Source organism: Brassica napus, chromosome C8, assembly GCF_020379485.1.
Source record: "Brassica napus cultivar Da-Ae chromosome C8, Da-Ae, whole genome shotgun sequence".
In the NCBI taxonomy this organism is placed as follows: Eukaryota; Viridiplantae; Streptophyta; class Magnoliopsida; order Brassicales; family Brassicaceae; genus Brassica; species Brassica napus.
The window spans coordinates 19106941-19123488 of NC_063451.1; the positions used below are offsets into that span (position 1 = coordinate 19106941).

The following is a 16548-nucleotide window of genomic DNA, read 5'->3' on the forward strand; positions in this document are numbered from 1 at the left end:
TTTAAACACAACACCGAAGTGTCAACTGCAATCAGAAAGATCATTCAAGGTTGTTTTAAAGGACCTTGGTACTCTTGGAAAAAAGTGCCGCCTTATTATAAACGAACATGGTTTTCAATGTTTAAGGTATGTTTTATTTTATGTTTCTTATCTAATTCTGTAATGGTTTTATAAGTAATTCATGTTGTTTGCTATACTATTTCTCAGAAAAAGTTCAATTGGGATGCTTCGATCAACTATTCAGTTGAAAAGGAGTTTAAGAAACTTGCTGCCTATCGCCTCAAAGGAATGGTAAGTGTTGCAAAGAAAGGAGGAGTAAAACCTGACTGGATTTTGTCTGACTATTGGACCATTATGCAAGATTATTGGGCAACACCGAAGGCCAAAAAAACAAGTGCTAGTGCACGTGCTTCTCGATTGTCTGATCGCAATGGCTTAGGTCCGCATCGACATAGAGCGGGTTCATGTTCCTATGCCAAAGTTCAAGATGTGCTGGTAAGGTTTATATTTCCATTCTTAGTTTTTGATCACTTGTATCATTTCTTTTCTAATTCTGTAATTGTTTAAAGGAAGCAAACAACGAAGACTACTCTTTTATTGCTGTGATGAAGAAAACTCATCAAAGACCTGACGGAACATACGTTGATGAGCGTGCTCGCTTGGTTGCAGAAACTTATGAGAAGCACGTGGAAGAACGTTTGGGACAGCTCGAATCTTCTGGTCTAGATAATGTAACACTTGAGAATCTTGACCAGTGTGAAAAAAATGAAATTTATGTCAAGGTAATATTCTAAACTCTTATACCGTTACAATTTTAAAATCATGTTTTTTGATGTTTATTAATACTAAATATTTACACTTAGTTACATTGTTGATTATTTCTCTTATTTTTCCTTAGTGTGAAGCAGTACATAACTGGCTTATGGTTATAAAATAGATTCAAACTAGTCACTGTTGTTGTGGCTTTTTTCTTTTTTACGAACTACACATGCATTTCTTGTGATGTTTATAGTGGTAAACACTAGTATTTATTTATTGTAGTTACAGTTTTTGTAGTGCTTTTGTTTTTGTTCTCATGTTTTTACATTTCTATTAGGCTGCTGGAATGTCTAAACAAGGACGTGTATTTGGACTTGGAGCATTACACAGTAAGATTTTACCAGCTTGTGATGTTTCGTCGACTGCACCCGAAGCTTCTGAAGAAGTTGAAATGATAACACAAAGATTGCAAGAGGTGGAAGCAGAACTAAAACAGAGCCGTGAAGAGAATCTGCAGTTTCAGAAAAGACTTGAGAATATGGAAACTCTGGTTCAGTCTATCACAAATCTAAGTGTGTAGACTTGGATCCACTTTCCATGAAGCTTACGTTTACCCCATGTATTTAATATCTTTTATTATGTATTTCGTTAAGACTATTTCATGTTATTATCTTTGTGAACCTATCTTTGTTATTTGATTTGGATGTTAACTTTTATTTGATATATTAATGGTAACGTTTTTAGTGTTCACCATAATATTATATATAATATTTATATATTTTAAACTGATGTTGTAAATGTGACTAATCTTTTCACTCTGTTAGTCATGATATGTTACATAGATTAGTAACAATAAAACGTCACAAATTAAAGGAGTTTGTGACAATTTCATCACCTTCTTTCCGTAGCTAACTGTGACGAATAAGAGACATAATCTTGGTCAGAATATGTTACAAAGATTAGTAACAATAAACCGTCACAAATTAAAGGAGTTTGTGACAATTTCATTACCATCTTTCCGTAGCTAACTGTGACAAATAAGTGACATAATCTTGGTCAGAATATGTAACTAATAGGTGACACATAATTGGTAACAACTTGTGACGATTCTGTGGCTTAACTTTGGTCACAGTTTGCAACGTATATATGACAATTTAATTTGTAACAAATTGTGTCTTTTTTTGTGACTTTGATATTTTGTCACAATTGGTGACAAATTTGTTACTGCGGTTAATGGTCACTAAAATTGTGACGATTTTGACACGTAAACTGAATTGTGACCATTTTATTGTGACTTTTTATAATTTGTCACACATCGGTCACAATAGAAAATTTGTGACCAAAAAAAGATATATTGTGACAAATATTGTGGTAGCAATATTCATATTTTCTTGTAGTTAAGACGACGACGACGACGACGACGACGACGACGATGATGACGACTTTGGAGATGGTGATGTTTTCATGTTGATCACAAGATGTACACTGCGCATGGAAGAAGACTAAAATACTAAAAACATTTTTAAGTTATTGAACATTTAAAAATATCTTGCTTCTGATTTTTGTAAGTTTTTTACTTTTTTTTTTGGCTTAGAGAAGAAAAATGTCCTATGCGCCTAGTAACTAATATACAAAAAAAAATTCTAGGGTAAATTTCAAGTTTACCACCGTTAGAACTGAAAGACAAGTCCAGCTATTGGCTTTTATCTCATCCCTGCAGTTGGCTAATGATAACGACTGTCCTATTTGGTCAGTCGATGGCATATCGCAGAAGACTTTTACCTCTAAGGCGGCATGGAATGTCAACCGTCCTCATAAACCAGCAGTAAGTTGGGCTCAGTTAGTTTGGCACAAAGCAATGATCCCCCAACATGCGACAACAACATCGCTCTTTGTCCTGAATAGAAATCCAACCTTGGATCGGCTGGCAAATTGGAATGCTGATACTCTTACAACTTGTCTGCTGTGAGGAGTGGCAAATGAGTCTCGAGAGCACTTATTTTTTTAATGTTATTTCGCAAGTCTCCACCATTCTGTCTACCCTTCGGCTTGGTTGCTTATTGTGAACTGGCTACATAGTGCTCCGGGTGATAGGTTTTCTCTTCTAGGGCTTCTGCAAATTTGGCAAGCTGTCACTACAAGAAAACAGCGTAATTCTGACGGACAATCTGACGGAAAATGAGATCCTCGGAATATTCCGACGAATTTTCGAGGAAATTCCGAGAAAACCAAAATTTGGGTTTCCTCGGAATTTCCTCGGAATATACCGATGAAATACCGAGGAAGACATATTCCTCGGAAAACACCGACGAATATCCGAGGATATATTATAGCCGTTGGAGATTTTAAAAATTCCGAAGAAATTCCGAGGAAAGAGCCGTTGCCGTCGGTATTCCGTCGGAATTTCCTCGGTACTGTCGGCAGCATTTCATCTATAAATACCCGCACCCCCCAACCTCTTCATTCACTCCATTTCTTCATCTTCTCACATACTATATTTACACACGAATTTGATTGAAAAAAAACATGTCTTCTTCAAATTATTATCGTTCTTGGATCGATCGACCTCATTTGGATCCGAACACGAGATTGCTTACGGAAGAATACCAACGAGGTATAACCGAATTTATGGGGTTAGTTCAACGACAACTGGAAGCAGAAACGGGTATGTTAAGATTTCCTTGCTCTAATTGTAAAAATAGAAAGATTATTAAAGAGTGGGATGTTTGGACTCATCTATATTTGAATGGGTTTACACGAAGTTACAAAATTTGGTATCATCATGGAGAAACTGATTATGAATATGGTAGTACTAGCGAACCTCAGCCTGCGGTTAGGTTAGAAGAACCAATTAGAATGGATGTAAATTATGGTGTAAGTACTGAGCAGATGGTAAATGATCATTTTAGAGGAGAAGATTTACCCAATGCAGAAGCTATGAGATTTTATGATATGTTGGATGCTGGAAAGCAACCCTTGTACGAAGGTTGCAGAGATGGTCATTCAGCTTTATCATCTGCAACAAGACTGATGGGCATTAAAACAGATTATAATTTGGCTGAAGACTGTGTGGATGCGATTGCTGATTTTGTAAAAGGTATTCTACCTGAGGATAATGTAGCCCCTGGTTCATACTACGAGGTTCAGAAACTGGTAGCTGGTCTTGGTTTATCGTATCAGGTAATAGATGTATGCAGCGATAACTGCATGATTTATTGGAGGGCGGATGAAGAGCGGGTTACATGCATATTTTGTGGAAATGATCGTTATAAAGATACAAGTGGAAGAGTTCCAGTGCCATTTAAAAGGATGTGGTATTTGCCTTTGACGGAAAGGTTGCAGAGGTTGTATCAGTCTGAACGCACAGCGCAACCAATGAGATGGCATGCGGAGCATTCAACAAATTGTGAGATTAGACATCCTTCAGATGCAAAAGCGTGGAAGCATTTCCAATCAAAATATCCCGACTTTGCGTATGAGAAAAGAAATGTCTACCTTGGATTATGTACTGATGGTTTCAGCCCGTTTGGCAAGAGTGGAAGACAATATTCTCTATGGCCAGTCATTCTTACACCATACAACTTACCGCCAAACTTGTGCTTGCGACGAGAGTTTTTGTTTCTCTCCATTCTCGTTCCCGGACCAGAGCATCCTAAGAGATCACTTGATGTGTTTCTTCAGCCACTAATATAGCCTCAAGGTGCTAAAACATACGATGTTTCATGTAAAGAAAACTTTTAAATGCGGGCAGTACTTATGTGGACAATAAGTGATTTTCCAGCATATGGTATGTTATCTGGATGGACAATGCATGGAAGGCTATCATGTCCATATTGCCAAGATGACACAGATGCTTTCCAACTAAAGAACGGAAGGAAAACGTGTTGGTTTGACTGTCACAGACGATTTCTACCACCTGATCATCCATACCGCAGGAGTAAGACTTCGTTTACGAAGAACAAGCAGGTGTTTGATGGTCCACCTGAGGAAGTTAGTGGGAAAAATTTGTTGAAGCAGTTTAGGTATTTTGATGTAGAAAGGACGCCAGATGTAGGTGGACATGAAAACATTCGAGTCAGTGCGGTTGGAGAGCTACATAACTGGCACAAAAAGAGTATTTTCTGGGATCTGCCATACTGGAAGGATCATCTGCTGAGGCATAATTTAGATGTCATGCATATTGAGAAGAACTTTTTTGACAATCTCATGAACACGATCCTTAACGTTCAAGGTAAAACAAAGGATAATTTGAAGTCATGACTGGATTTAGTCGATATATGTGCTCGTTTAGAACTTCATGTTGATGAGAATGGTAGGGCTCCTTTTCCCATATACAGACTTGATGTAGAGGGAAAAGATGCATTCTTTGATTGGATTTCAAACGATGTGGAATTTCCAGACGGTTACGCATCTAATTTGCATAACTGTGTCGACAGAAAGGAAGGAAAGTTTATCGGCTTGAAGAGTCACGATTGCCATGTAATTCACTCACTTCCCTGCCGAGGACCAGGAGATGTGGTTTCGTCAGTTTGCGGTAAGTATTCTAATTTTTTAACTTATATTTTTAATCTTTAATATAAAATTTCTATAAATTGTGTTTTTTTTCAGCAAGAGTTCACCTGGAATCCCGATCACACGAACTTTATCCGTGACGCCTTCGTCCATAAAGTTATGGACAACTATGGGAAGCAGATCTACGAGTGGAAGCAGAAGTGGCTCATCAACCAGGTTTTTTTTAGTTTATTAAACAATTTTTTTGAATTTATTAAACTATTTTTGGATTTATTAAACTATTTTATATTTTTTTTATTAAAAGGTCCCGAAGTCGATCAACAGCACGGTCTGGGAGGAGTTGTGTGTGCATTGGGATAAGGACGAGACGAAAGCTACCTCTGTGACCAACTCTGCCAAGCGCAAGAGCGATCGTGGCGGGAAGTGCATGTACAAGCACAATTTGGGTGCCCAGACTATTGCCACTCTGGGGGATCGCTTGGTAATTTCAATCTTTTTTTTTTTAATTATTTAAGTATTTTTATTTTATTTTTTATGCATTTCTTCTAATTTCTAATGTTTGTTTAACTTTTGTTTTTTTCAAGGCGGATGAAAATGATGGCGAGCCGGTTGATGATTTCGTCCTAATGAAGAAGGCGCATACCAACAAGCACACCAGGGAGATTGATGATGGTGTTGTGAGGGATGTGCTCAGCCTGATCGAAACTCAGAAGGAAGACGAAGAGACCCGTCTATCTCAGCTTCAAACCGACTTGGACGCCACTTCGACGGCTTCGACCAACTTTTCCCGGATTCGAATCAACGAAATCGTTGAATCGGTATGTTCTTTATAAAAAAGTTCAATTCATTTATTTCTTTATTTTCATTTTATCATTTTTTCTATTATTTAAATTTGTTTATTTTCTATTTCAGTCGGTTCCAAAGAAGAAGGGACGTTTGGTCGGTTTGGGTCGTCGAGCCCGGTCGGTTCCTCCTTCTGCACCACAGCCCTATGTTGATCCAGAAGTGCTTATGGACCAGTTGAAGGACAAAGATGACCGCATAGCTGCGTTGGAGCAAAAGATGGCGGATCAAGAGGCGGGATGGGAGGCAACGAGGAAGCAGAACGAGCAAATGATGGAGATGATGAAGAGGATGTACCCGAACGAGCACTTCCCGTGTTTCTTTCTTTTTTTTTTCAAAAACTCTGAATATTTTATTTTGGTATGTACAACTTTGAATACTATCTAATATATTTTCTATTTTAATTTTATATTTTCGAATTTCAATTAAAAAATTAAATTTTAATTTAAAAAAAAAATTATTTTTGGGAATATTCCGAGGAAGTGTATCCCTCGGGATATTCCGACGACAACTTCCTCGGAATAGTCCGAGGGCATATCTCCTCGGAATATCCCGACGGATACACTTCCTCGGAATATTCCAACGGTAAATATTTCTCGGAATATTCCGACGGCCGTAGTTCCTCGGAATATCCCGACGGAGACACTTCCTCGGAATATTTCGACGGCCAAAGTTCGTCGGAATATTCTGATACCTCTTTTCTCTCGGAATGGTTCCAAGGACCGTTCCATCGGAAATATCCGAGGAGATACTGACGACCAGTCCTAGGAAATGGTTCTTCGGAATGTCCTCGGAATCTTTAATTCTCGGTATTCCCTCGGAATTTTCCGAGGAAACTTTGCTTTCCGACGAGAAATTTCCGACGACCATTCTCGTCGGTATGTCCTCGGAATACCGTTATTCCGAGGACATACCGACGATATTTGTCGTCGGAATACCGGTGTTTTCTTGTAGTGTGCTATCTATGTCATACGGCATGAAGGAAATGCTCGCATGCATTCAGGCCTCACTATTTCTCATGATGCAGTTGCTGATAAAGCCATTGCTTTTGCTGTTGATAAGTGTCGTGCTATGACTTCATTGGGTTCTCCCTTGGGTCCCCTGCTCCTAAATGTCTGGATATCTTAAGGTCCTGGAAGTGCCTTAAACCTGATATTTCCCCATTAATCACGATCCTTCTGTCTTTTCTTCTTTTTCTGTAAGATGCTATTTGCTTTCCTTTTTTTTAAATTAATAAAAATCCTTTATCAAAAAAAAAAAATTCAATTTTACCACAACTTAGATATCACTTTTCAAATTTGTTTTAAATGATAATTATTTTCATAAAACCTTATAATTTGTGATAAAGAAATTAAATTAAGTCTACTAAATGTTTATAAATGTTTAAGAATAGTTTATAAAAAATTTATAGAAGTTTATAAATCCAACAATACCCTGAAATACTAAACCGTAAACAATAACAATAAATCTTAAACCTAAATGTTATAGTATCTTCGATGCATGTATTTTTAAAAAGTAGTCACCAACATAAAGTATTTTTAAAAAAATTCTCAAAACTCTTAAGCCATCACTGAGTATTCTTTTTTTTTTTTTTTTTTTTTTTTTTAAAAAAAAAAAAAAAAAAAAAAAAAAAAAAGAATACTCAGTATTCATAGCATAAGAACTACATGAAAACCAGTGGCTAATCCAAAACAAACTTTAATAATCAGTAATAATCATTCTTGTAGCAGTATTTTTTTTTTGTAACACTTGTAGCAGTATATATGTATAGTTTAACATGCTTACAAAATATTAGATCTGTTCATTAAAAATAGATTTTTAGTGTTTCAACATATTAAAAAATATATTAAATTATTATAAAGATTAATACATCAATTTTGTAGTTATCAGTTTTTAATAACTTTTAACTAATAGGAATTAATTAATTCAATTAATTTTCTTAAAATTTACAATTTCTGCATAAAACAAAAAGTTTATTTTTGTAAAATAATTTTTTGAAAAATAAATTCTCTATCTTAGTTGAAGGGAGACACAAATAAAGAATTCCCAGGTCCTTCTTCGGATTATTTACAACGGGAAAGTATTATATATAATGCTCCACTACAAATGCTTGGTGGAATATTAAGCTTCTAATATTATTTATAGATATTATGAGAATGGTCAATAATCATATGATCCATATCTGATTCTTTAATATCATTTATATGTATGGACAATTTACAAAAATAAATGATATTCAGACTTCACGGAGTAGCTTTCATCTTAATGCGGCTCTATGAAACATAGCCTATTACTGGAACTTAACCCTGCGTCCGTGAGGTTATTGGTTATTTTATTTTTATAAATTAATATATATTATTCATGATTATTGTTATATATTTTACATGTGTTGTTTTATAATTAATTTTATTCAAAAGATCAAGACTGAATCATGTAATATAGTTATTTTTTGTACAAATATTCAATCCGTTTCAAATACATTGGTTATTTTGATACTTTAGGTCCTATACATCATAACTGAACCATCTAAATCCGAAAGGACCCAACTCCAAAACCTACACATAAATTTATAATATCTAAGCGGAGCCTAATTTCAAACCCAAAAATCTGATCTCAGAAAGAAACAATCCATACTTGAATGAATACCCGAGTGTCTATGTCTAACTGATTCAATACACAAATTAAAAAATAAACTATTTCTATGTGTTTGGCTAAATTAAGTGAAATAAAAAAAGTTTTTTATTTATTAAAATAGTTATATGGTGTGAAAATATGTAATACGTTTTTATTATTTTGATTTAAGTTATTATTTTGTTCACATAAAATATGTCTTTGTATTATGTGTTTGGCAACGTAATTTTTCAACAATTGAAATAAAGATAAAAATAGTAAAATAAACTAAACCGAACTTTTAACCATTTGAAAAACTCAATTATTTTACAATTCGATTTTATAATTGGTACAAAGTTAATGTTGATTAACTAATAAATAAAAATCTGTAGTATTATTATTATTGTAATATAATTAATGATGTTATGTATTGTTGAAGTAATATAATTAATAAAATAGTTAAGATAATGAAAATTAAAAAAATAAAAGATGCAATAAATCTGTTGAAAATAAAGTTAGTTCTAAAAGTGAAATTACTAAAAGAACTATACATGTTTTCAATCTACATTATACTTCTTGCATTTTTAATACATTAGTATTTGTTTTTCATAATTAGTGTTATTTATTTTAGATGGATCGTAATATAACTAAATGAAAATATCTATTTTTTTATCAAATGAAAAGATCATTAGCTCTCTTATCTCAGTAACATTATTAGTGCCATTTTCTTTCACAGACCGAGACAGCATAGTTTAAAGTCAATTGTGTCCTCTCGAGAAACCATAGCATTTTTTGGAACAAAGAAAACATTGTTTGAAGTCGATTGTCTCTCTCCCCTTAGGTATTATCAACTAAATTATACCATAGCTAAACTTTTAACTGTTATAATTACCTGAGCTAAGAGTTTGTTACCTTGTTTTAAACCTAGTACCCAATACATTTACGTGCGGATCCTTCAGACTGAAGTCCGCGATAGACTATCTGACGCCCATAACATAAAAATCCTACGATAGCATTTTTAACAATTTTTTCAATCTTCAAATTTTGAGGTTTTTTGTTAGAAATGGAATTTTCCCTCTATCTTAAATTCGATCTAAGAATACATATCGGTAGTCCAAAGATCGGATGAGAAAACAATAAGCCCACAGAAAAAAATATTTTCTGATGTTTTATTTCATTTTATATGTCCTAAAACGATTTTATTTTAAGATTTTTTAATCATCTAAAATGACAACTTTTGCACTATCCTCCTAAAACGAAGATCACAACGATTAGTCAATTTTAGCGTTAATAGATTGGTCCCCAAGAACCCCAACGCTCGATTAACACCTAAATTTGGGCCAGAAGATGATTTTAAACAGGTGTGGCTGATCGCAATTTGTAAGCCATGTTTTTTTGGTGTAAATATATTCCTCTTTTTTGAAAGTTTGGTGTAAATATATGAAGCCATGTTGGAAAATCTATCACACGATTGTTCACAACTTTCGTGTAAACGAGTACGTGTCGATTTATACATCGTAAAGTATACGACTTCCTGTATACATAATCGTATGGTTTATGATAAATTGATAGATAACTTGGTTCCGAGTCTTCTTCTGACGTGGATCTAATATATAATTATTTATTTAGAATTGTTTTCTTTTTTCACTATATATAAATTATAGTTCCAAAGACGAGCTGTCAGTGTCCACACTTGCCAACTGCCTGATTGCATCAAGTGTCTAAATCCCTTCAATGCTGTTTTTTCACACTACTTTCTCTCTTTTTTCATTTATTTCGATCAACACCCTTTCCCTGCTTTCTTACATCATCTAGGTAATAATCCACGCAAAACGCGGAATGGTATTATTAAATTTTTTTATTTCTTAAAATAAAAAATTAATATGTCTGTTTAAATCGGATATCGGTTCAGTTTTAGATTAATTTTTTTAATCTATTAAAATATAACTATCATTCTAAATCATTGTTTATTCTGTTTACTCGGTTAAAATGTTTGAAGTTTTTAGATTTTTCGGTGATAACCAAAAACTATTATTATTTGTTTGGTTTTATGTTATATGAATTGTTAGACAGTTTTGATATCAAACCAATGGTTTCATATTATAATTTCTAAATGCCTGAAAATCAAATCAAATCTAGATAATAATTGAAGAAAAAGAAAAGAAAATTATTAAGACAAATCATTTCATTACAATTTGGTCGATGGTGAATGAAAACATTACAAAAAGAATACTTCAGCTTCAAAGAGAATTAGAATCATCGCTTGTAGTGAATATATAGTTATATAGGTACTCACGTCAATGTGCACATGTATATAGAGTTAGACAAAATATCCGTAAATTTTGATTTGATTCGTTATCCTTTTCGATTCGAACAAAAAATATGGATATCCGTAACTTTACGAAGAAAAACAAATACTAATATGTGTGATATCATATAAAAAATATTAAAAAATGAGTATATAGAGTTAATTAGATAATTGTAAAAAACAGAAATTTTCTTTCGTGTGCGATATCATATAAATAATGATCCACCCAGTTAACAAAAATCATGATTTTTTTTTTATGTGTAATTTTTTTATTTTGACTATTTCCTTAAAACTATATTAAATTTTACATATTTTAATTAGAATATTTTTAATATCTTTACCTTTTTATTTTAAATGCAACTCAATATTTTTAAAAAAATTATAACAAAATATTTAAAAATATTTTTATAATTTGTTTGAAAAATATGAAAATTACATTTTAAATTAAACTTATCCTAAAATATGATAAGTTTTGATGTAAACGAAAACTCATATTATGTCAATAAGGATATTCAATAATAATAACAATTTAAATTGATTTTTTTTTTAAAATACATTTGCAAAAATATTGTTTGAAAGAAAATTCATTTATCTTTCAAATATAAAATGAAAATATTATAATTAAATAATATAAAAATATAAATAAAAACCATAAATTTAGCAAATGACAACTGAGTTATATTATGCTAAAATTTTCTTTCTTACAATTTATCAAATGACAAATGAGTTATGAGCAAATAATACCATATAATTTTTAAAAACATAGTCATTCTTAAATATTTTTTTGAATAAATAATTATTTTTAAATTTATTCAACTGAAAATAATATCTGTACAATTGTGTGAGTCAAATTCTAGTTTTATTGATGCATGTTATATATTAGTGCTGCATGTTTTAGGTAACATTTTAATGATGCACGTTTTTAAAAAATTTCATTATTAAAATTATGCACGTAGGGATAACTCATGAGTTTTTTTGGTTGATTAAATGACATTATGTCCAAATTTATTTAAGGATATTTCATTAAGGTAACTGAAAAATACAAACAATAAAATAGGAAGTTTAAATTCATTTAAGCATATTTCATTAATGCAACTGAAAAGACAAGTAATAAATTAGGCATTTTTATTCGTTTTAGGATACTTCATAAATGCAACTGAAAAAGACAAGCAAAAAAAAGGAGTTTAATCAATGAAGTAAGAACATTTTCAAATGGATATTTCTCTTTTAATAATATAGATGACATATAGTTTCTATAAGTATAGGCACTTTCTTCTTATTTTTTGACAAAGGAGCTCACTATATATGTACTTATTTGCGCTATATCGGATTAAGTAAATTAGTAATGGAATGACTCATAAGATTTTATTAAGGAAATTAGTCCAATAGCCTTAAAATAATCGAGAATTAACAAGCCAACACCAAAAATTTGTTATTAGCTATCAACCGAATCTTTACTGTCGAAATCAGGATTTTCCTATCATACTGCTCGAAATAGAGACTACAAGACTTACTCAATTTATAAGTATTTAAATTTCTCAAAAATTAATAAAATGTATATCCCATACCTAATCACAAGCCCGTATATGATTGTGCGATATTACATATTCAAACTACTGAGACTGATCTCAAACTTAGTCGGATGCTTATCGATTTGTACATACCTATGTCGCCTTATTTGACACTTGCAATGAACATCCCAAGTCAAGAAAACTCCACAACTTTGTCCCTTTCCCCCAATTTTCGATGAAAATGTAATTTACCGTTATGTTTTTGTCTTATACACAATGTGTTCACACTTTATTTTTCTGTACCTATCTATATAATTTAATTTCTTTCGTAAGCTTAAGTATCTCTCTCGCGCCACATAAACTCAAAGCCACGTAGACATCGTTATTGATTTACACACTTGATGTGTGTTAAGTAAGTGTTTCCAATATGGCAGTGTAGTATATATAATTCACATCTCTCTACTCACCTCGAGGGCTGGAGAAGTTGGGAAAAGACCACCATTTATTACTCCTCTCTCTCTTTCTCTCTTCTCTTTACACAAAGTGAGACGCAATGGAACACGAGCACAAGAACAATCTGAATGGGCTGGAGATGGAAAAGGGAAATAAGGAGAGTGGTTCGAGAGAAGGGCTTGAGTTAACGATGAGAGTGTTGGCTTTGGTTCTATCACTGACCGCTGCAACAGTACTTGGTGTCGCAAAACAGACCAAGGTTGTGTCTATAACGCTGATTCCAACTTTGCCTCCACTTGATGTGTCCGCAACAGCCAAAGCCTCTTACTTGTCTGCCTTTGTGTAAGCATCTCTCTTTTCTTTCTCTTTTCCACATTATTTTTGCTGTAATTATAAGGATTTCTCCTTCCCACAAACCAAAACAAGAAAGAGTGTCAGAGTTTTTCCATTGGAAGTTTTTTACTTGAGAATATTTCAGAAATTTATGAGTGATATTGAGACAAAATGTCTTTTTGATGAGCAATTCAATTTCATTTTAAATTTTAAATTATATAAATAAATTAAAATTTAGATAAGAATATTATTGTTTAAAATTTTGTTTTTTATCTCTCGTTATGAAAAACGCTCTTGTAAATTTATACGACCTTGATTGTTATAAACACAACTTTGCATGCGTTCGATGTAAAATGTTTAAGAAATTATTTTAAAAAAATGTTTGAGAAATCATGTTTTTTTAAATTTGTAACATATGTTTACAACAAATTATAGTTTTCTAATTATAAAATAGTTTTCTATTTACGTCTTAGTTTTAACTAACAAAGAAACTAAAATTTAAAATTTAATTTGCAAGTAAAAATACAGTTCAGAATGTTATGTTTTTCTTTTTTTTGAGAAAGGGCACAGTTAAGAATATTGTTATGTTGTGGATTGATTTGAAATATATACTATACTAAACCAAAACGTAAATATAAAGACGTCATAAGGTATGGCATGTTCTGTGAACGTTAGAAATTTTGTTTTGTTTTTTATGCATTTGCGTTTTTCATGTTGAATTGTTTTCGTGATAAAAAAATATGTATTTAGTGTTTCATCGAAATATCAAAAGTGAGTACCGGAATAAAATTCGTTACTGTTTGTGTTTACAGTATTCTGTGATTGATCAATAAGATTATAACTATTTAATTTTTAAAATTCACAATAACTATTTGAACTAGTATGAAAAGTTTAGTATAAAAAAAAACTATTTGAACTAGTAAACACAAATAAATAATCAATCATTACAATAATATTTTCTTTAATCACCATTTATTTGACCTTTTCTATTGTGTTATGCGTCTGTGTATACGTACATAGACAAATAATGATATTATGACCCCAAAAAAACAGAGTAGTATAAAAATGTCGACAAATCGACTAGTATACAGTAAATTTGTAGTTAATTAATCCCGTCATAAATGTCCAACGACCCAAAAGGTTTCACAACAAAGTGGACCATAGCAAATCTTAAAAGTGTAACAATTCTAGCTGGCATGACCAGAAATAAATAAAAAAATTTAATATAAAAACTAGACAAATTTACGGATTGGCTGATATGTTTTATTACTTTTCATTTGACTCTTCTATGGCAAATTTTAATGATCACATAAGTAATTCATAAAATTCAGAAATTAAGCAATACTTTTTGTTTCATTATATAGTTATTTTAGTTAAAACACCATCTTGTGTATAAATTAAATAATACTCAACCAATCTAATAAAAGTTAAATATACTTAGTTTACACAATATCTAATAAATATAAAAGTTTCATATTAATGTGAAAAAATTATATCTTGAAATAAAAATTCTCTTAACAATTTATATAATTACACAAATGTTGTAGGTTCAACATTTCGGCAAACGCCATAGCTTGCGGTTACACAGCGATCTCAATAGCCATTCTGATGGTCAGCAAAGGAAGAAGAAGCAAAGGCTTGATAATGGCGGTGTTGATAGGTGATCTAGTGATGATGGCTTTGCTATTTTCCAGCACCGGAGCCGCCGGAGCAATAGGGTTGATGGGTGTACAAGGGAACAAGCATGTGATGTGGAAGAAAGTGTGTAACGTTTTGGGAAAATTCTGTCACCAAACTGCTGCTTCGGTGGCCATCACTCTTCTCGCTGCAATTATGTTTATGGTTCTTGTTGTTCTTGATGCTATGAAGCTTCCTTAATGCAAGTGATATTTCTGTTTCTTCTGCAGCTCTTCCGCTTCTTGTCGTGTTGTGTTGTGTGAAGTCATCATCAACAATCATGTAATTGTCAATTTGCTTTTAATGCTTTTTATGAAATCGTTTTCTACGGTGAGCATTTATTCAAATTTCGGAAGTAAGCTCTTTTCTTCGCCATATATTTTGATGTAATTATTTTCTTCGCTGTGAAGATCTAACACGCTTTGATCTTCTCCTTCGACGTAACCTCGAACCAACACGTGATATGTTGATCCGGTGTTCACCGCACCACACCGGTAACTAGGTGTGGCCGCTATAGCTCACCGGAGCTGGGATCGAACCAGCAAACACTAATCGCTCACAAGTGAGCTCCGTTACAGACTCGATCACGATCTCTCTCTCTAACTCTGCGACTGATACAATCCTAATCAGCTCACATAATCCTAACCCAAAGCTCATTAGCTCTTATACTACGAGCTAACTCACTCTCATCACACAACGGTTTACTAAGAGAGAGACCGGTTCAATTGGACTTACAAGACTTAACCGAATTAACTATAATCCTATCTAACCAATCAACCTAAAACCTTCCGAGTCATGTAGAGTATCTCTATCTTGTCTACAACCTTCAAATCTCCACCTTAGACAAGATACCTTCGTACATACCTGATGAAGATCTTTGATGAAGTCACCACATTTCTCTTTACCGAGACGTTCTTCTTCTCCGTCCTTTACCAGACGATCCTTGTAACCTTTACCGGTCACAAGCACTCCTCCTTCAAAAACTTAGTTCTTGGAGATTCGAAGCAACTTCAGTGCTTCGCGGAATTTGAATACTGGTAACACCTTCGTGAAGATATCTGCAGGATTGTACTCTGTTGCTATCTTCAAAACTTGTACTTCACCCGCAGCTATGAGATCACGAATAAAATGATACTTGGTTGCAACGTGCTTCGTCTTCTCGTGATATACATCATTCTTTGATAATGCTATGGCACTTTGCGAATCACAGAAGATCTCTACAGAATCTTGCGGAAAACCAAGCTCTTCTGCAAAACGCTTCAGCCACACACCTTCTTTCACTGCATCAGACAGAGCAATGTACTCTGCTTCCGTAGTTGATAGAGCCACTACCTTCTGAAGTGATGACCTCCAGCTTATAGGATTTCCTCCTGCTGTAAAAACCATGCCCGATGTTGATCTTCGTTGATCTAGATCACCATTATAATCTGAATCTGTGTAGCCTCTAATAACAAACTCTCCTTTCTTCTTGTAACTCAGTCTAGTATCAACTGTTCCTTTTATATATCTAAGAACCCATTTCACTGCTTGCCAGTGCTCCTT

At 33.1% G+C, this 16548-nt stretch overlaps 1 protein-coding gene across 1 annotated transcript; it reads left to right on the plus strand.

The window, feature by feature from the left end:
* Positions 1–12935: 12935 nt before the first annotated feature.
* LOC106407024 (CASP-like protein 1E1) lies at positions 12936–15343 on the plus strand. The gene is made up of 2 exons (XM_013847800.3): positions 12936–13338; positions 14877–15343. The coding sequence occupies exons 1-2, from the start codon at positions 13097–13099 to the stop codon at positions 15205–15207; spliced, it is 573 nt and encodes a 190-aa protein (XP_013703254.1). The 5' UTR covers positions 12936–13096; the 3' UTR covers positions 15208–15343.
* Positions 15344–16548: the final 1205 nt, after the last annotated feature.